This window comes from Coregonus lavaretus (genome assembly GCF_964263955.1).
Source record: "Coregonus lavaretus genome assembly, chromosome: 7".
Lineage (NCBI taxonomy): Eukaryota > Metazoa > Chordata > Actinopteri > Salmoniformes > Salmonidae > Coregonus > Coregonus lavaretus.
In genome coordinates this window covers 11,096,832-11,119,740 of record NC_139994.1, presented here as the reverse complement: position 1 = coordinate 11,119,740, position 22,909 = coordinate 11,096,832, and the positions used below count along the sequence as shown (strand labels likewise).

The 22,909-nt window shown below is 41.8% G+C and overlaps 1 protein-coding gene across 1 annotated transcript in view; it reads right to left on the bottom strand.

Moving 5' to 3' along the window:
- LOC311131885 (gamma-aminobutyric acid type B receptor subunit 2-like) overlaps positions 1-22,909 on the bottom strand; it is a gene marked incomplete at both ends in the record, with an annotated part of 203,946 nt that overhangs the window by 48,676 nt on the left and 132,361 nt on the right. The window contains one exon of the mRNA XM_084165004.1: positions 4,036-4,206. Within this exon, the coding sequence (XP_084021130.1) occupies positions 4,036-4,206 (171 nt within the window). The remainder of the gene's footprint in view (positions 1-4,035; positions 4,207-22,909) is intronic.

The following is a 22,909-nucleotide window of genomic DNA, read 5'->3' as shown; positions in this document are numbered from 1 at the left end:
GTGAGAAGGTGACAACAGTTGGTGCGATTATTCGCAAATGGAAGAAACACAAAATAACTGTCAATCTCCCTCGGCCTGGGGCTCCATGCAAGATCTCACCTCGTGGAATTGCAATGATAATGAGAACGGTGAGGAATCAGCCCAGAATTACACGGGAGGATCTTGTCAATGATCTCAAGGCAGCTGGGACCATAGTCACCAAGAAAACAATTGGTAACACACTACGCTGTGAAGGACTGAAATCCTGCAGTGCCCGCAAGGTCCCCCTGCTCAAGAAAGCACATATACAGGGCCGTCTGAAGTTTGCCAATGAACATCTGAATGATTCAGAGGAGAACTGGGTGAAAGTGTTGTGGTCAGATGAGACCAAAATGGAGCTCTTTGCAATCAACTCAACTCGCTGTGTTTGGAGGAAGAGGAATGCTGCCTATGACCCCAAGAACACCATCCCCACCATCAAACATGGAGGTGGAGACATTATGCTTTGGGGGTGTTTTTCTGCTAAGGGGACAGGTCAACTTCACCGCATCAAAGGGACGATGGACGGGGCCATGTACCGTCAAATCTTGGGTGAGAACCTCCTTCCCTCAGCCAGGGCATTGTAAATGGGTCGTGGATGGGTATTCCAGCATGACAATGACCCCAAACACACAGCCAAGGCAACAAAGGAGTGGCTCAAGAAGAAGCACATTAAGGTCCTGGAGTGGCCTAGCCAGTCTCCAGACCTTAATCCCATAGAAAATCTGTGGAGGGATCTGAAGGTTCGAGTTGCCAAACGTCAGGTTCGAAACCTTAATGACTTGGAGAAGATTTGCAAAGAGGAGTGGGACAAAATCCCTCCTGAGATGTGTGCAAACCTGGTGGCCAACTACAAGAAATGTCTGACCTCTGTGATTGCCAACAAGGGTTTTGCCACCAAGTACTAAGAAATGTTTTGCAGAGGGGTCAAATACGTATTTCCCTCATTAAAATGCAAATCAATTCATAACATTTTTTACATGCGTTTTTCTGGATTTTTTTGTTGTTATTCTGTCTCTCACTGTTCAAATAAACCTACCATTAAAATTATAGACTGATCATGTCTTTGTCAGTGGGCAAACGTACAAAATCAGCAGGGGATCAAATACTTTTTTCCCTCACTGAGTAAGTCATGAAACACAACCTTTTACATAAGCTGTTCTCTACCCTCTTGGTCCATGTTAAAGTTGCATCAGGAGTAACCACTTTCGTCACAATTCTATCTTTCATGTCTCTACGATACACACTATATACAGTGGGGAGAACAAGTATTTGATACACTGCCGATTTTGCAGGTTTTCCTACTTACAAAGCATGTAGAGGTCTGTAATTTTTATCATAGGTACACTTCAACTGTGAGAGACGGAATCTAAAACAAAAATACAGAAAATCACATTGTATGATTTTTAAGTAATTAATTAGCATGTTATTGCGTGACATAAGTATTTGATACATCAGAAAAGCAGAACTTAATATTTGGTACAGAAACCTTTGTTTGCAATTACAGAGATCATACGTTTCCTGTAGGTCTTGACCAGGTTTGCACACACTGCAGCAGGGATTTTGGCCCACTCCTCCATACCTTCTCCAGATCCTTTAGGTTTCGGGGCTGTCGCTGGGCAATACGGACTTTCAGCTCCCTCCAAAGATTTTCTATTGGGTTCAGGTCTGGAGACTGGCTAGGCCACTCCAGGACCTTAAGATGCTTCTTACGGAGCCACTCCTTAGTTGCCCTGGCTGTGTGTTTCGGGTCGTTGTCATGTTGGAAGACCCATCTTCAATGCTCTTACTGAGGGAAGGAGGTTGTTGGCTAAGATATCGCGATACATGGCCCCATCCATCCTCCCCTCAATACGGTGCAGTCGTCCTGTCCCCTTTGCAGAAAAGCATCCCCAAAGAATGATGTTTCCACCTCCATGCTCCACGGTTGGGATGGTGTTCTTGGGGTTGTACTCATCCTTCTTCTTCCTCCAAACACGGCGAGTGGAGTTTAGACCAAAAAGTTATATTTTTGTCTCATCAGACCACATGACCTTCTCCCATTCCTCCTCCAGATGGTCATTGGCAAACTTCAGATGGGCCTGGACATGCGCTGGCTTGAGCAGGGGGACCTTGCGTGCGCTGCAGGATTTTAATCCATGACGGCATAGTGTGTTACTAATGGTTTTCTTTGAGACTGTGGTCCCAGCTCTCTTCAGGTCATTGACCAGGTCCTGCTGTGTAGTTCTGGGCTGATCCCTCACCTTCCTCATGATCATTGATGCCCCACGAGGTGAGATCTTGCATGGAGCTCCAGACCAAGGGTGATTGACCGTCATCTTGAACTTCTTCCATTTTCTAATAATTGCGGCAACAGTTGTTGCCTTCTCACCAAGCTGCTTGCCTATTGTCCTGTAGCCCATCCCAGCCTTGTGCAGGTCTACAATTCTATCCCTGATGTCCTTACACAGCTCTCTGGTCTTGGCCATTGTGGAGAGGTTGGAGTCTGTTTGATTGAGTGTGTGGACAGGTGTCTTTTATACAGGTAACGAGTTCAAACAGGTGCAGTTAATACAGGTAATGAGTGGAGAACAGGAGGGCTTCTTAAAGAAAATCTAACAGGTCTGTGAGAGCTGGAATTCTTACTGGTTGGTAGGTGATCAAATACTTATGTCATGCAATAAAATGCAAATTAATTACTTAAAAATCATACAATGTGATTTTCTGGATTTTTGTTTTAAAAATTACAGACCTCTACATGCTTTGTAAGTAGGAAAACCTGCAAAATCGGCAGTGTATCAAATACTTGTTCTCCCCACTGTATATTAAAGTATGTGGACACCCCTTCAAATTAGTGGATTCGGCTATTTCAGCAACGGGTGTAAAAGGGGTATAAAATCGAGCACACAGCCATGCAATCTCCATAGACAAACATTGGCATCTCCAACTAGTCAATTCATAAAATGTCTGCCCTAATAGAGCTGCCCTGGTCAACTGTAAGTGCTGTTATTGTGAAGTGGAAAGGTTTAGGAGCAACAACGGCGGCTCAGCCGCGAAGTGGTAGGCCACACAAGCTCACAGAACGGGACTGCTTAAAAATCCTATGTCCTCAGTTGCAACACTCACTACCGAGTTCCAACGTCAGCACAATAACTGTTAGTCGGGAGCTTCATGAAATGGGTTTCCATGGCCGAGCAGCCGCACACAAGCCTAAGATCACCATGCGCAATGCCAAGTAAAGCTGGAATAAAGCTTGCTGCAATTGGACTCTGGAGCAGTGGAAACACGTTCTCTGGAATGATGAATCACGCTTCACCATCTGGCAGTCCGACGGACAAATCTGGGTTTGGCAGGTGCCAGGAGAATGCTACCTATCCCAATGCAAAGTGCCAACTGTAAAGTTTGGTGGAGGAGGAATAATGGTCTGGGGGTGTTTTTCATGGTTCGGGCTAGGCCCCTTTGTTCCAGTGAATGGAAATCTTAACACTACAGCATAAAATGACATTCTAGACGATTCTGTGCTTCCAACCTTGTGGCAACAGTTTCGTGTTTCAGCATGACAATGCCCCTGTACACAAAGCGTGGTCCATACAGAAATGGTTTGTCGAGATCGGTGTGAAAGAACTTGACTGGCCTGCACAGAGCCCTGATTTCAACCCCATCGAACACCTTTGGGATTAATTGTAACGCCAACTGCGAGCCAGGCCTAATCGCCCAACATCAGTGCCCAACCTCACTAATGCTCTTGGGGTTGAATGGAAGCAAGTCTCCGTAGCAATGTTCCAACATCTAGTGGAAAGCCTTCCCAGAAGAGTGGCGGCAGTTATAGCAGCAAAGGGGGACCAACTCCATATTAATGCCCATAATTTTGGAATGAGATGTAGTGTATATCATAATATCACGATATCTCCACAATATATTCTTGTATCATGATATCCCCACGATATACTGTATCATGTTATCTCAAAGAAAATCATAATATCAATCAATCAATTACTCAATCCATCATAATATAGTCATAATATATTCTCCCCTCACCTCTGAGAATCTCTGGACGTCCTGTGTGAGGGTCCCCACACGGCTCCAGTTGTAGAAGTTGAGGAACTTGACCACGGCTGGGTTCACTGCGTTGTCCGATGGAACCGTCCGGAAGAAGTTGGGGTACTTCTTCTTGTCGGCCAGAACAGGGGTTGTTGCCGCAAAGGAGAGCTGGAAAGAAAAGGACAGGTATAGAATAGTACATTTCTCACCAATAAACGTTGGCTAAATTCAAACTGATCCTGGTGTTCTGATAATAGGAGTTCAAGCCCAGAGATCTGAGCTTTAAACAGAGGCCTTAAATTGCCATCTGGGCTTTTAACAGAGGCCTTAAATTGCCATCTGAGATCTGAGCTTTAGACAGAGGCCTTAAATCGTCATCTGAGATCTGAGCTTTAGACAGAGGCCTTAAATCGTCATCTGAGATCTGAGCTTTAGATAGAGGCCTTAAATCGCCATCTGAGATCTGAGCTTTAAACAGAGGCCTTAAATCGCCATCTGAGATCTGAGCTTTAGACAGAGGCCTTAAATCGTCATCTGAGATCTGAGCTTTAGACAGAGGCCTTAAATCGTCATCTGAGATCTGAGCTTTAGACAGAGGCCTTAAATCGTCATCTGAGATCTGAGCTTTAGACAGAGGCCTTAAATCGTCATCTGAGATCTGAGCTTTAGACAGAGGCCTTAAATCGCCATCTGAGATCTGAGCTTTAGACAGAGGCCTTAAATTGTCATCTGAGATCTGAGCTTTAGACAGAGGCCTAAAATGAACACTCTCACACGTCTGTGGAAACGTCAGGGAAGCTCACACCTTCAGAGTGCCCACAGTAACAGGAGCTGTAAATGTTTGGTGGGAGTGACAGCTGGGATGGACGACCTTAACTGGCTGACTGAACGTGTGTGTATGTGTGTGTGTGTATATGCGTGTGAATTCATGAAAGACTCTGAGCCTAAGGTTAAATTAAAAGAGTTCCTCTCTAACAATCGTTTAGATGGGTTCTGTTTGGTTCCGCTTCCACTCATTTTCTTTGCCCAGAAAATGTGATACAAATTTGCTGTGTCGTTTTTAAATACATATTCAGTTCAAATACTGTACCATAAGCAGGTTTAAATCAATTCAGGTTCCAAATAAAATAGCTGAACTTTAAAAGAGATGTATCTCTATTTTATACTGCTTTCAAGATTTCAAACAGCAAGGACATAATTTTATGTAGCAAGCACTAGCTCTGGACACAGCACATTAGGCTACTTTCATTTGTGGAAAAATATGTTTTTCCTGGTACAGGTTGAAAATCAAATCATTGAGTGAACATGAGACATTTACTGCTATAGAATGTACAACATTTTCACACATCAATGTGTTCTCTCCCTTTGACCAACAGTAGGCTTACAGTATCTTCCACAGTATCTTATCTGTCCCTACACTACTGTGGAGGTGGAAGATTCTCTGGCTCTGCAAGTGGGAGGGAGAGGAGAGAGAGAGATACCGCCACATTGTCTCACGCATACTGAAAAAGTAGCGAGCTCTTGAAAAAGACATCATGGCAAAGTTAAAACTATGCAAATAGTCTGGGTAGCCATTTGTTTAGATGTTCAGGAGTCTTATGGCTTGGGGGTAGAAGCTGTTTAGAAGCCTCTTGGACCTAGACTTGGCACTCCGCAGGAAGATAACGTAGAATGGGAGACTTTGGCTTTGCAGAAATGTAGCCTAGTCCTGCCAGATCTGGAATGGTTGCCTATGTTCCATTAGCATGTTTAGCTAGCTGAGAGAAGAAAACTCATTGCACTCCAATTTCAATGTGTCCTATCTCTCGTTAAATGAATGACTGATATGAATCAACGCAGGGTTAATTACTGAGCAGAGAGAAATTAAACAGACACACTGATTCATGATAGCGATCAAAATGAGGATATTATCGTTCTGATTGAGGCTAAGGGTGTGTGTGTGAGAGTGTGCACATTTCTTGGAAGCAGGTTTAAGATTATAGAAGCCAACCATAGCACCTCCGCTCTGGGGTGCTATACTGTGATCTTCAAAATCCAGTGAAGACCAGTCAAGAATAATGGTTTTCCTATTTTCAAACACGTATTCTTGTATTCTCTCAACTCATATTGATGTCATACAGTATGCACAGTGAGTGTATAATTTTTTGGGGAAAGAGGTTAAGGCATTTGATTAATATAGCTTTCATGTTGATTATTTTCTCTACACTGAGAATGCATTTCACCTTGTATTCCTTATAGTAAACCTCATAACTGGACATTGATAGAATCCATATATTGAACCAATGTCAGTCAAACATTTACCAACAACATTCAGCAAACCTACAGCAAACCTCCAGCAGTCTATCATGCCTCAGTATTACCCCCTCTCTAGAACTCATTTCATTCCGGCGCCCTGTTGTTTCCCAAACCATCAGGGAGGATCCTGGAACAACACACGGATTACAAGCGTCAATTAAGGAGAGAAGAAACCCTTTATCTCAGTACCAGTGCTAAATCCAAAATCACCCAACAGTCTTAAAAGGGCTTTACTGGTTCTTTCCGCTGTAGTTTTAATCTCCGTTTAGCTACAGCTATTTGCTACACCCGCAACGGGAGAAGCTCCCATGGGTCTCCAATGAGAACCAGTGATTTTTTGCCCAAACACATAGATTGGGTTGAAGCCTCCTGTGACAGCCTGGGGAGAAAAGGGGAAGGGGTCAGAAGAGTTGCCGTGGTAATTATATACCTTGGGTAAATTACAGGAAAATCAGATACAAAACTATAAGGGCTTGATTGGAACCCGCATAGGGGTATAACATAGTATGACCACAGAATGAATATGAGTGTTGTAAAACTACTGCTACTACTACTACTACTACTACTACTACCACTACTACTACTACTACTACTACTACTACTACTACTACTACTACTACTACTGCTACTAGTGCTACTACTACTACTACTAGTACTACTACTACTACTACTACTACTACTACTACTACTGCTACTACTACTACTACTACTACTACTACTACTACTACTGCTACTAGTACTAGTACTAGTAGCAGTATGAAAATGTATGCACTCACTAACTGTAAGAGCATCTGCTAAATGACTAAAATGTAAAATGTACTACTACTACCACTACAAATACGACAATGACAACAACGACAACTACTACTAGCACTACTACAACTACTATTACCACTATTACTACACCTACTACTACTGCTATTACTACTACTACAATGACTACTGCTACTACGGCTACGACTATAACTACTACTACTACTACTACTGCTACTAGTACTACTACTAAAACTATTACGATGACAAAGACTACTACTACTACTACTACTACTACTACTACTACTACTACTACGATGACTATTACGGATAATGCTACTATTACTACTACTGCTACTATGACTACAACTAAAACTACTAAGACTACTACTACCACTACAAATACCGCTACTACTACTACTACTACTACTACTCCTACTACTACTACTCCTACTACTACTACTACTACTACTACTACTACTGCTGCTACTACGACTACTACTACTACTACTACTACTACTACTACTACTACTACTACTACTACTACTACTACTACTACTACTGCTGCTGCTGCTGCTGTTGCTGCTACTAATACTACTACTACTACTACCAGTGGTGGATTGTCATACTTGAGTAAAATTAAAGATACTTTAATAGAAAATGACTCAAGTAAACGTGAAAGTCACCCAGTAAAATACTACCTGAATAAAAGTCTAAAAGTATTTGGTTTTAAATGTACTTAAGTATCACAAGTACAAGTACAAGTATAAACCATTTCAAATTCCTTATATTAAGCAAACCAGACATCACGGTTTTCTTTTTATTTATTTATTTATTTATTTACGGATAGCCAGGGGCACACTCCAACACTCAGACACCATTTACAAACAAATAATTTGTGTTCAGTGAGTCCGCCAGATCAGCGGCAGTAGGGATGACCAGATATGTTCTCTTGATAGGTGTGTGAATTGGACCATTTTCCTGTCAAAATGTAACAAGTACTTTTGGGTGTCAAGGAAAATGTATGGAGTAAAAAGTACATTATTTTCTTTAGGAATGTAATGAAGTAAAAGTAAAACTACTTAAGTAGTACTTTAAAGTATTTTTACTTAAGTACTTTACACCACTGACGACTACTACTACTACAACTACTACTACTACCTCTACTACTACTGCTACTACTGCCGCTACTACTACTACTACTGCTACTACTACCACTACTACTACTACTACTGCTACTGCTACTACTACTACTATTACTCCTACTATTACTACTACTACTACTACTACTGCATGTGGTCCTCTGTAGCTCAGCTGGTAGAGCACGGCGCTTGTAACGCCAAGGTAGTGGGTTCGATCCCCGGGACCACCCATACACAAAAAATGTATGCACGCATGACTGTAAGTCGCTTTGGATAAAAGCGTCTGCTAAATGGCATATATATATATATATGCTGCTACTAATACTACTACTATTACTACCAGTGGTGGAAAAAGTACTCAATTGTCATACTTGAGTAAAAGTAAAGATACTTTAATAGAAAATGACTCAAGTAAACGTGAAAGTCACCCAGTAAAATATTACCTGAGTAAAAGTCTAAAAGTATTTGGTTTTAAATGTACTTATATATCAAAAGTAAATGGAATTGCTCAAATGTACTTAAGTATCAAAAGTACAAGTACAAGTATAAACCATTTCAAATTCCTTATATTAAGCAAACCAGACACCACGGTTTTCTTTGTATTTATTTATTTATTTACGGATAGCCAGGGGCACACTCCAACACTCAGACACCATTTACAAATGAAGCATTTGTGTTCAGTCAGTCCGCCAGATCAGAGGCAGTAGGGATGACCAGAGATGTTCTCTTGATAAGTGTGTGAATTGGACCATTTTCCTGTCAAAATGTAACGAGTACTTTTGGGTGTCAAGGAAAATGTATGGAGTAAAAAGTACATTATTTTCTTTAGGAATGTAGTGAAGTAAAAGTAAAAGTACTTAAGTAGTAATTTAAAGTTTTTTTACTTAAGTACTTTACACCACTGACGACTACTACTACTACAACTACTACTACTACCTCTACTACTACTGCTACTACTGCTGCTGCTACTACTGCTACTGCTGCTACTACTACTACTACTACTACTACTACTACTACTACTACTACTACTACCAACTAGTAGAATAAGAAGTGCAGTTAACAAAGAAGTGCAGTTAATATCAGCCCAGCAGTTAGATTTTTGAAGGGAACTGTCAGTTATTGTCATTTTTTTTCACATGGGTCTTGCAAAGATGTGTGACACTAGGACCCCAGGTAAATTATCCTGTTTAGATTTAGGGTCAAGTGACTAAGTGGTTATTATAGGTCACTAGCTTTTAAGTAACAAATCAAGGTTGCCCTTCTGTCTCCAAATCAATCTGAACCATCAAGCTGCCAATGGTGCAGAGGGTTTGGTGAGAAAGTCAGCATGTGAAATTATCTCAAACACAGCTGACAAAATGGGTCAGTCTTTGACTAAATACAGTAGAGTATTTTATTCATAAGGAAGACTTAAAATAGCACTATGATATCACATATCTCAGAGTGCTGTCTTACGTAACAAGATTTAAAAAGGTCTATTCAAATGTAATGGCCCTCTTTGGTGCGCACACACACACACACACACACACACACACACACACACAGACAGACACACACACACACTCTTCTTTCGCTGGCACAAGATTTACATTCTTTACAAGCCACCAGGATGGAGCTGCAGGTAGCCCTCCTTTCCATCAACTCCTATGAATCCCCTTTACCCTATACCTACACACACACTGAGGATTGCAACTCAGCAGGCAGATAGACAGAGCCACATGGACATCCTGTGTCTCCACTCTCCTCTCCATCAGGCTCGCAGTGCCAATGTTAATTAAAGCTGTAGAGATTGGGCCCCTGTCTGAGACTCCCCACCCACTGCAAGGTCACTGGGGCTTTGGTAATGAGTCTATGTCCCAAATGGCATCCTATTCCGTATATAGTGCACTACTTTTGACCAGTGCCCATAGGGAATAGGGTGCCATTTGGGACACACGAAGTCTAGGGATTATTGGAACCACGGTAGTAGTACAGTATTATGTCTTTGAGAATATCTGTGTGAATTACTCAGTGATACGATTGCTGGGGAAATCTATTGAGATGCGATTATAAATACAATGTTATCCATCTTTGTAGTTTGAGAGAAAATAAAGCCTGTTTGCTGTCTGCCTGTTTTCCATTTTGACTTTCAGCAGTTGAAATCAAACTAGTGATGTGGATGTAAGAGAGAGAATGAGAGAGAAGAAGAGATAGAATGATGAATAGAAAGAAAGAAAGAAAGAAAGAAAGAAAGAAAGAAAGAAAGAAAGAAAGAAAGAAAGAATATAAGAGAGAGGATGATACTGCATATAGAAAAAGAGAGAAAGAGAGCATATATATAAAGAGATAGACAGAGAGATCGATAAATGGTCCATTGCAGATTCTTAGAGCATGCCTTCTCACTGAATGAGGTCTGCTGTATCAGATTATTTGACACTTGACTGATCAGCTATAGGAGCTGTCTCTGTGATCAGGTATAGGAGCTGTCTCTGTGATCAGGTATAGGAGCTGTCTCTGTGATCAGGTACAGGAGCTGTCTCTGTGATCAGGTATAGGAGCTGTCTCTGTGATCAGGTATAGGAGCTGTCTCTGTGATCAGGTACAGGAGCTGTCTCTGTGATCAGGTATAGGAGCTGTCTCTGTGATCAGGTACAGGAGCTGTCTCTGTGATCAGGTATAGGAGCTGTCTCTGTGATCAGGTATAGGAGCTGTCTCTGTGATCAGGTATAGGAGCTGTCTCTGTGATCAAGTACAGGAGCTGTCTCTGTGATCAGGTATAGGAGCTGTCTCTGTGATCAGGTATAGGAGCTGTCTCTATGATCAGATATAGGAGCTGTCTGTGTGATCAGATTTAGGAGCTGTCTCTGTGATCAGGTATAGGAGCTGTCTCTGTGATCAGGTATATGAGCTGTCTCTGTGATCAGGTATAGGAGCTGTCTGTGATCTGGTATAGGAGCTGTCTCTGTGATCAGGTATAAGAGCTGTCTTTGTGATCAGGTACAGGAGCTGTCTCTGTGATCAGGTGTAGGAGCTGTCTCTGTGATCAGGTATAGGAGCTGTCTATGTGATCAGGTACAGGAGCTGTCTCTGTGATCAGGTATAGGAGCTGTCTCTGTGATCAGGTATAGGAGCTGTCTCTGTGATCAGGTATAGGAGCTGTCTCTGTGATCAGGTATAGGAGCTGTCTCTGTGATCAGGTACAGGAGTCAATAGATGGATAGTTTCATTCTCATTAAAGTCTCTAAGCCAATTCCACTGACTGATGCTTGGCAGGGCCAGGTATTGACAATGTTGCAGACTGTCTTATTAGACATAGGGCAAAGGACAGTATTTGACTAACAATGATCTTACCAAGTCAAGTGTCTCTTTGAGGAGGTAGAGAGATAATTGCCTCATATAAGGTGAGTTAAAGGCTAATTATTCTATCTAACTATGTTGACATTAATGCTAAGATCGGTATAATGTCCATAGAAATAACTAGATAAGGCCTATGAATAACGTGTCTCTGCGGGGTTACTGCATAATCAGAGATCATATTTACATTTACAGTAGAATAGTTTGCAACCTGGGTAAATTGATCCTGCATGAATTAAAGGCGATGGACTCAGCAACCTTTGCGAATACAAGCAGTTAATAGGGAAGGAGTGCACAGATACAAGAACCTGTAGCTACCATGGACCAATGCTTGGAGGTGTGATCTGCTAGAGACTGCTCCTGTTACAGAACTGTGTGTGTGTGTGTGTGTGTGTTCCTCCTTTACAGGGTCTTTATGTGGGCTTAACACTAGAACCGCCTGGCCTTTCAGCCTATAAATACCCGCTAGAGAACGTTGAGCACGTTGCCGGGCATCAGCTTTAGCATATGCGTCAGATGCATATCAACCCGCAAGGTGCGCAAACATAAGCACCAACGCTTGAGAAATGTGCATGAACAATTGTAAAGGATTAATTGGATAAAGACATTTTGTCACGTCTCCTCCCGTTGCTCCCCTCCGGCGCTCTGATTCGCCAGTCTACTGAGCCACCGGTCTGAGCGCACCACCTCGGCAACACCGGATTGGAAAACCAACGCACCCTAATCACCTCCAGCACACCTGCACCTCATCATCTCATCAGCACCCCTATTTAGCCCTGGACTGTTCTGGATGATGTTGTGTGTGATTGTTTAGCTTCGTGTTGTTATTCTCGTTATCATTATTAAGTAAACCTTGACCTTGTTAATTCCTGCGTCTGCGTCCTGCCTCTTCGTATCCTCAGAACGCGTCACAAATATTCGTGGAAATATATCCCTAACAAGATTTTAAAACAATAATTATTTGTTTGGATAGAGTCAAGGGTATATTTTGTATAATTCTACAAAGTCCTAGTGAAAACGTAGACCTATAGCATATTTTTGTTTCCCTTACAGTGTAATATATTTGATCAACTTTATTTGTAGATTTGATTAGTAATAGAGTTATAGTAAGTATTACAGTCTAGTTACAGCTTATTTTGAGTAAGTAGAAACTAAAAAGATAATAATAATAATATAACCAGCCAGGTGCGCAGGTGAAATTATTTGCCGTATTCCTAAACAAAAGCACAAGTTTATGAACAATTGTAAAGGATGAGTGGGAGCTGTGGTGCGCAGCGAAGAGGGAGAGCTGGACGCGTTGCTGCCTCAGCTTCCTCCTCCGCTGCCTAATTGGCTGCCTCTTTGGCTGCCTAATTAGGCTGCCTCATTGGCGGCATGCTTGGCGGCAGTAGCTGGTTTCTTGGCGTTCATGTGTTTCTCACGAAGCTCACATGCCAGATCCATGATGAAATCTCTCCTGCTGACTGACTGTCTTGTCAAGGCAGTGCTTGTACAACACGTGCGCGTTGATAGCGCCAATGTCGAGCACGTTGTAGAACACAGCAACAGGCCAGCGACGAGTACTTCCTTTTACAGAGTACATCCACACCAACCTATTGCATTAAATAAAATGTAACAGAAAAGGCTAAAATTATATAGAATAATAACAATAATATTAACGTAGTACAATATAATAAAAGGAGATCATATTTGGTGCATGGCAGATGGAAAGTCTATCTGTATATGGCAGAGTGTTGTTGTGCAGGGGGCGGCAGCTCCTGTCTCTGTTTGTTCACTGTTCCGAGCAGGCTAGTCTTCTTTGCCAGACTCCTGTCTTACCGTGGCAGTTGGGATCACCATCTCAGTTGGCCCTGTTCTGGTATTTCTGCGTTGAGGCTCAGGCATCGGAGACGGAGGCTCGACTCAGACGAAGCCTCTTCATCAGCAACGTCTCAACGTCGATTTCAAGATCAATATCTGAGCTCCTCTAAATTCTGCTGCATTCGTTTGGTTGGGCTTGCCATTGTGAACTACACACGTTGTATGTTGTACTCAGTGTCTGATATGACTCTCTGAGGGGGAATTATATACCCATTTACAGCCTTTCATAATAAAATAATTAGATCGCCAACAATTCTTCATCATCATTATACTATAGTTCTAAATTCAATTATCCTCTTCACCCTCCTCCTCATCCTCATCATTCAGATCATTCAATTATCAGTTTCTGTCTGGTTTCTATCGCCCATTCATCCATTGACGACATTCAGTGAGGAGAGAGACGCATTAGCGCCTGCGTACCAACGCCCTTCGGCACATTTGTCTTGGCCCCTTAAGTTAGTAATAGCTGTTTAAAAAAACTACTGAGCAATGTAAAATATCAATATTTAGGAAAAGTCAGTAAAGAAGCAGGTCAGTGGCCTTTGGCCTATGGTGGTTCTACTGTTAAAGAGGCAGGACATGTGGAGGCTAAAGATAAATAGCCACGCAATTATGGTCCTATACAGTTCAGTGTGTGTGTATGTAAGGGGGGGAGCTGTGTGTGTGTGTGTGTGTGTGTGTGTGTGTTCTTGTGCAAGTGCCCACACAACCTTTAATAGTTTGCAATTATGTCCAGTTAAAGAACATTAATGTTATTTCAGACAAATTTACTATTTCTTCAATACTTGGTACTACAACACAAGTTGCTCACCTCCAAACATTGATCAAGAACCTGGATCAAATATTGATTACTCCATAAATTTGGTAGAACCACATAATCAATAACACAGATGGCCACTAATGATTTAAAACAAGGTTAAACACTCAAGATGATAGAATCCTCTTCAAACATCACTCTATTCAAAATGTAAATAACCACAAGTAATACTTTTACTGGATCTGATTGTAAAATGCAACATTCCTATTGGCCAGGCACTAGGGAAGCATGAGGCTGCAATGCTTTATGGGATATCGATTGGACATGATTAGTTGGTCGGCCTGAGGTCAGGTAGATTGATGAATGAGCCGTGAGAATTCCCAAAACACTCCTGCTCAATCCATCCCAACCATAACATTATCCCAACAGAAAGCAAAAAGCTACAGTAAGGACACTGACAACACAAAAAGATGCTGAAATTCAATCAAACTCACACCTATCTTTGACGGTAGTCAACTGTACCTGGTAATAATGGTGCATTTTACAATACCCTAAGTGGTCACACTTTATTTGGATAGTCTGGAGAGTCATACTACTGTATCAGCAAACTATCTGTTGATAAGCAACTGCTTGCTCAGGTTACGGTTAGGGTTAGGTTTAGAATAAGGGTTAGGGTAAGGGTTATGGTTATGGTTAGGGAAAGGGTTAAGTTTAGGGTTAGGATAAGGGTTAAGGTTTCAAGTTTCACGTTGTATTAGTCATATGTACGGGATACACATGGTATACACGTCCAGCGAAATGCTTACTTGCAGGTTCCTTCTGGACAATGCAACAACAATAAATAATAAAAGATCATATGAACATAAAGTAAATGGGTCAGTAGAATAGAATAAAGATTTTAGCATAAGTATAGGGGTTAGGTTTAATAGATAGTTAGTTGAAATGTTACTGATAGGCTGAACATGACACCATCCAATGAGACACCATCCGATGTGACACCATCCAATGTGACACCATCCAATATGTGAGACCATTATTAGATGATACCTGGGACACCGTGCAGTATGTGAGACCATTATTGGATGACACCTTAGATACCATGCAGTATAAGAACCTCATTGGATGGCAGCTCAGACACACACCATGGAGTATTGGAGGCAGGGCCGTGCACAGACCATAAACTAATTTATCCCAATATTGCAAGTTCTGATATTGCAAAAATGTGGAATATAAATAGTCAATTGTCTGCCCTACATGCACAAACAAACAGCATTAGGATATCGTACAGCATTTTGGAAATATAGACCTGTAAACAAACAGATACAGTGAGGGAAAAAAGTATTTGATCCCCTGCTGATTTTGTATGTTTGCCCACTGACAAAGAAATCAGTCTATAATTTCAATGGTAGGTTTATTTGAACAGTGAGAGACAGAACAACAAAAAAATCCAGAAAAACGCATGTCAAAAATGTTATAAATTGATTTGCATTTTAATGAGGGAAATAAGTATTTGACCCCCTCAAAGATACAATCTTCCCAGCTCTGCAGATTTGGCTGAGACATAATTATTAGATCATTTGTTTGGGTACTGTCCATTTGTAGCTTGTTTCTGGACACAGGTCCAGGAATGGCTGAAGGATTGCAATATTTGCATGGAGCTGACCCTGCAGATAGCACTACTGGGTGATCTGAAAAGTCATAGTCAATCGTTCAATAATATAATAATACTTTTAGCAAAGATGTTTATTTTCAATTCACAAACTGTAGAAACAATGAGAATAGAAAGGATCAGAACTTTTGTAAAACATCACAGTACGGTTGAAAAATATATGGCAAATAGAAATCCAATATGGATGGTGTTAAGAGATAGATGGGAGGTGTTGAATGGAGCTGAAGGATGGGACTAATAACAACAACTAATAACAACAAGATAACTAGTGTAAGACATGCTGTGTCCATAATAAGTATATAGGTTATATATTGTGAGCTTTTGTGAAAGAACACAGTTACAGTGGGGAAAAAAAGTATTTAGTCAGCCACCAATTGTTCAAGTTCTCCCACTTAAAAAGATGTGAGAGACCTGTAATTTTCATCATAGGTACACGTCAACTATGACAGACAAATTGAGATTTTTTCCCCCAGAAAATCACATTGTAGGATTTTTAATGAATTTATTTGCAAATTATGGTGGAAAATAAGTATTTGGTCACCTACAAACAAGCAAGATTTCTGGCTCTCACAGACCTGTAACTTCTTCTTTAAGAGGCTCCTCTGTCCTCCACTCGTTACCTGTATTAATGGCACCTGTTTGAACTTGTTATCAGTATAAAAGACACCTGTCCACAACCTCAAACAGTCACACTCCAAACTCCACTATGGCCAAGACCAAAGAGCTGTCAAAGGACACCAGAAACAAAATTGTAGACCTGCACCAGGCTGGGAAGACTGAATCTGCAATAGGTAAGCAGCTTGGTTTGAAGAAATCAACTGTGGGAGCAATTATTAGGAAATGGAAGACATACAAGACCACTGATAATCTCCCTCGATCTGGGGCTCCACGCAAGATCTCACCCCGTGGGGTCAAAATGATCACAAGAACGGTGAGCAAAAATCCCAGAACCACACGGGGGGACCTAGTGAATGACCTGCAGAGAGCTGGGACCAAAGTAACAAAGCCTACCATCAGTAACACACTATGCCGCCAGGGACTCAAATCCTGCAGTGCCAGACGTGTCCCCCTGCTTAAGCCAGTACATGTCCAGGCCCGTCTGAAGTTTGCTAGAGTGCATTTGGATGATCCAGAAGAGGATTGGGAGAATGTCATATGGTCAGATGAAACCAAAATATAACTTTTTGGTAAAAACTCAACTCGTCGTGTTTGGAGGACAAAGAATGCTGAGTTGCATCCAAAGAACACCATACATACATACCATGGGGGTGGAAACATCATGCTTTGGGGCTGTTTTTCTGCAAAGGGACCAGGACGACTGATCCGTGTAAAGGAAAGAATGAATGGGGCCATGTATTGTGAGATTTTGAGTGAAAACCTCCTTCCATCAGCAAGGGCATTGAAGATGAAACGTGGCTGGGTCTTTCAGCATGACAATGATCCCAAACACACCGCCCGGGCAACGAAGGAGTGGCTTCGTAAGAAGCATTTCAAGGTCCTGGAGTGGCCTAGCCAGTCTCCAGATCTCAACCCCATAGAACATCTTTGGAGGGAGTTGAAAGTCCGTGTTGCTCAGCGACAGCCCCAAAACATCACTGCTCTAGAGGAGATCTGCATGGAGGAATGGGCCAAAATACCAGCAACAGTGTGTGAAAACCTTGTGAAGACTTACAGAAAACGTTTGACCTGTGTCATTGCCAACAAAGGGTATATAACAAAGTATTGAGAAACTTTTGTTATTGACCAAATACTTATTTTCCACCATAATTTGCAAATAAATTCATTAAAAATCCTACAATGTGATTTTCTGGAATTTTTTTTCTCATTTTGTCTGTCATAGTTGACATGTACCTATGATGAAAATTACATGCCTCTTTCATCTTTTTAAGTGGGAGAACTTGCACAATTGGTGGCTGACTAAATACTTTTTTCCCCCACTGTAGAAATATATGGCATATAGAAGCATACCAGAATGACATCATGAAAATGATTGGAGGAAGTTCAGGAGTAAAAACAAACAAAATATAATTAGTGACTGTGTCCATAAAATGTATATAGTATGTATAAGCATGAAGTAAAGGCCTAAGCGTTGTTGTTCACTAGTTTACTCCAATTAGGGAGGGAATGGTGGGGTTTGAAAGTAATAAAGGGAAATATATATATCTTTAAAGGATATGTATGTATGTATGTATGTATATATGTATGTGTATATAGTATATGTGTATGTGTATATGTATATATATATGTATATATGTGGGGGGAAAAAACTAAAAAAAAACATATGGGGGATTGGAAGTGATGCAGACAATTACATTAATGGAAGTTACAATCTATCTGCAATATTAAAGCTGATCTACCCCCTAAAACATTTATTTTTTTAAACATGAAAAAATAAAAGTACAAAAAATGAAAAACCTTTTTTGACCCCTTCTCAATCAGAAAGATTTCTGGCTCCCAGGTGTCTTTTATACAGGTAACGAGCTGAGATTAGGAGCACACTCTTAAAGGGAGTGCTCCTAATCTCAGCTTGTTACCTGTAAAAAAGACACCTGTCCACAGAAGCAATCAATCAATCAGATTCCAAACACTCCACCATGGCCAAGACCAAAGAGCTCTCCAAGGATGTCAGGGACAAGATTATAGACCTACACAAGGCTGGAATGGGCTACAAGACCATCACCAAGCAGCTTGGTGAGAAGGTGACAACAGTTGGTGCAATTATTCGCAAATGGAAGAAACACAAAAGATCTGTCAATCTCCCTCTGCCTGGGGCTCCATGCAAGATCTCACCTCACGGAGTTGCAATGATCATGAGAACGGTGAGGAATCAGCCCAGAACTACACGGGAGGATCTTGTCAATGATCTCAAGGCAGTTGGGACCATAGTCACCAAGAAAACAATTGGTAACACACTACGCCGTGAAGGACTGAAATCCTGCAGCGCCCGCAAGGTCCCCCTGCTCAAGAAAGCACATATACATGCCCGTCTGAAGTTTGCCAATGAACATCTGAATGATTCAGAGGAGAACTGGGTGAAAGTGTTGTGGTCAGATGAGACCAAAATGGAGCTCTTTGGCATCAACTCAACTCGCCGTGTTTGGAGGAAGAGGAATGCTGCCTATGACCCCAAGAACACCATCCCCACCGTCAAACATGGAGGTGGAGACATTATGCTTTGGGGGTGTTTTTCTGCTAAGGGGACAGGACAACTTCACCGCATCAAAGGGACGATGGACGGGGCCATGTACCGTCAAATCATGGGTGAGAACCTCCTTCCCTCAGCCAGGGCATTGTAAATGGGTCGTGGATGGGTATTCCAGCATGACAATGACCCAAAACACACGGCCAAGGCAACAAAGGAGTGGCTCAAGAAGAAGCACATTAAGGTCCTGGAGTGGCTTAGCCAGTCTCCAGACCTTAATCCCATAGAAAATCTGTGGAGGGAGCTGAAGGTTCGAGTTGCCAAACGTCAGCCTCGAAACCTTAATGACTTGGAGAAGATCTGCAAAGAGGAGTGGGACAAAATCCCTCCTGAGATGTGTGCAAACCTGGTGGTCAACTACAACAAACGTCTGACCTCTGTGATTGCCAACAAGGGTTTTGCCACCAAGTACTAAGTCATGTTTTGCAGGGGTCAAATACTTATTTCCCTCATTCAAATGCAAATCAATTTATAACATTTTTGACATGCGTTTTTCTGGATTTTTGTTATTGTAATTCTGTCTCTCACTGTTCTAATAAACCTACCATTAAAATTATAGACTGATCATGTCTTTGTCAGTGGGCAAACGTACAAAATCAGCAGGGGATCAAATACATTTTTCCCTCACTGTACAATAGGCAGAAATATCAACTATTAATATGTATTATGAATGTAAACTTCCCTCTTTGCTAGCTGTTCAATAGACAACTTTCTAAGTAACATTTGCTCTCATCAGTGCTATTGGTCCTGCCTGACATAAATACATACAGTAACACATGTTTTTTTATGTTGTGTCTACTGTAATAGGCTCTAAGGCAAGTGGGCTCAGACACTGAAAACTGTCATTCTTTCCAGTCAAAATTCCTCTGTGAATTTTACATGTTCAGCCCCTACTCTTGCAATTACTTAAGGGGGCACCCCTAGATTTGACTCCAAATCCAATATGGCATCCAAAATACAATATGGCTGCCACAATATCATTGAATGGTTGTTTAATCACCTGTACATGTACACAATACATATTTCAGATTTGTGTACTCAACTATGGTTAGGAATCCAATATCCCTTCCACAATTACACTCAAACACGTTTGTCTGGATATATAAAATGGCAGCAGAACAGACTGCTTTCCATCGCAAAACAAAGCATTCCAAGTCACGAATGGAAACACCAAGCATTCCAAGTCACAATCCTCTAAGGATCAATGAGGCAACTGGGAGGCTCCAACGAAAGGAAAGAGAATCCCTGTATTCTGACACCCTCTCCCTAGCTCTCCCACTGGACACAGATGTCAGCTCAACATTTAGTTTTAATTTAAATGTCAACTAACTTGAATTCAATGTGAAATCAACCAAACATTTCACAATGTCATTGGATTTAGGTTAAAAGTTGGGTGAAAAAAATACGAAATTCCCTTATGTGTATGACTTTTTGTAAATCCAATCGGTTTTCCACATTGATTCAACATCATCACATTAATTTATTTTGTTGAAATGATGTGGAAACAACGTTGATGCAACCAGTTTTTGCCCAGTGGGCTTATTGGGCTACAACTTGCCCCATTGTAGTTTAACTTGCACCCCCAGGATTGGGCTCTTAAGTCACCTCCTTATCATTTAGAAGTAAGCTGCCTGAATCCAACATGACCTCCTGCTGGCTCACTGCATTTGTTATGCACATTGGGATGTTTGGGTTGAGCTGACACATTTCTTCTTCAAGACAATCATGTCCACCATCCTGCCTGTCTGCCCTGGTGTTGCCATATGTGTTGACTTGGTGACATTATGGTGTATGGGGAGAATGCAACCACACATGATGACAAGAGCATGGCAGGTGTTCACTACAATGAGCCAACACAACCTGACACTCATTGAAAATAAATGCCATCAACTCACATGTCATAGGAATTGCACCTCTCCAATGTCAATGCCATCCTGAATCTCACAGAACTGTCCTGGATAGGCCCACTCCACCATCAGTCCTCCCCTCAGACAGTTACTACAGACAGAGACACCATGGAACTGGACTGCCATAAGTCAGGAGGCCATTCAACAGCCAAAATACAGTCTGGAAATTGCTGGCATGCATTGCCCTCATATGTACCTATTTTGCTACCAACCATGGCTGGCCAGGCCATGTGACACCTGAACTGGACTCACATGTAAATAATGAGCTCTCATGCTGTGGGGACTCATGCATTGATCTGGGAAACTGTGCATAATACCATCATCTCTATAAGGACATATGTCATTTATGGCAAACAAGAGACACCTTAGGATGGTAAAACTTGCTGTATGTGATCCTTTTATGGTGGCTGGGGGTTATCTCCTGCTAGGCGTGCCCCAGTCCACAATCAATGCCAACCACCCACACTTAATATCGGCCAAATGATCATCCTACCAAATGAATATAAAGAAATATTTAGCATGTGACCTGCAGGACTTTTTGCCACATTCAACATAAAAAAAACTCACCCTCTGCATGACACACATACACAATCCATGTCTCAATTGTCTCAAAGTTTAAAAATCCTTCTTTAACCTGTCTCCTCTCCTTCATCTACACGGATTTAAGTGGTTTTAACAAATGACATCAATAAGGGATCATAGCTTTCACCTGGATTCACCTGGTCAGTCTATGTCATAGAAAGAGTTCTTAATGTTTTATACAGTCAGTGTATGTGTGTGTCTTGCAGTATGATGCATCTGAGCATGTGTGAATGTGGCAAAACACTCTCCAATTATCTGAAGTCAACTGAAGCAACAAAAATGATTTATTTTAATGGTCAACTGAGAAAATCTGTTCCCCTCTAGTGCAATTTAACTCTGTGATGTGAATGATTAGGGAGTCTCTGTACATCTCCGTTCACGCATGCACGCACACACACACGCACACACACACACACAAATCCATTAGGAGTCTCTATAGGGGAGCCCGCTCTTCTTCTCGGTACCATCTGCACCCACACGCAAATATCACAATCGATTTAGCAAGGTATCACATTCTTCCACATAGCTGGGAGCGTTGAGGCAGAGGACAGGAGCGCATTGGAGGGAGGGTAATGGGGGGTTCGGCTCGGTATCTCTATGCACCTGCAGGAACGAGGGAACAAACGAGGGAACGAGTTAGAAAGGGGAAGAAGGGTGGAACCCCACCAGACGGAGGGGTACGGCTAGGCACAGAGAAACATGATACTAATTGAGGACATTTAACCACAGTGATCTAGCTGGCAGGTTGTTTAGAGACAGTGTTTCTGCCATGCTCTTTTTGTGGGACGGAATTGCATGCAACTGATGGGGATAGGCTACATTTACTGGAAAGGGCCCTCTGTAAAGTTCAGATATGGGTTTGTGTAGGGACACAGTACAGAAAAGCTATTTGTATCTGTAACTTCTACATGGCAAGACCTAAGGGCCACTGTAAACATAGACAAAGTGCCTGACTATACTTTAATGTGGCCGATACATTACCTACAGTATATAGGCTGTGCGTTGCAAATGTCACCCTATGGGCCCTGGTCAAAAGTCAGGTGCCAGTTGGGTGAACATTACATGACCTATACAGTATATCATCCCATCAGAGGAGGCTGGTGTGAGGAGCTATAGAAGGATGGGCTACTTGTAATGGCTGGAATCGATTACATGGAACGATATCAAACACATCAAAAACACGTTTGACTCTGTTCCATTATTTCATTCCAGCCATTACAATGAACCTGTCCTCCTATCGTTCCTCCCACCAGCCTCCTCTGCATCCCATAGAGCAGAGGGATGTGGTAGGCCTCACCATGTCAATCACAGTTCAATCACATAACTCCGCCAATCACATAACTCTTCTTCATCCTTCTGCCAGTCTCCCTC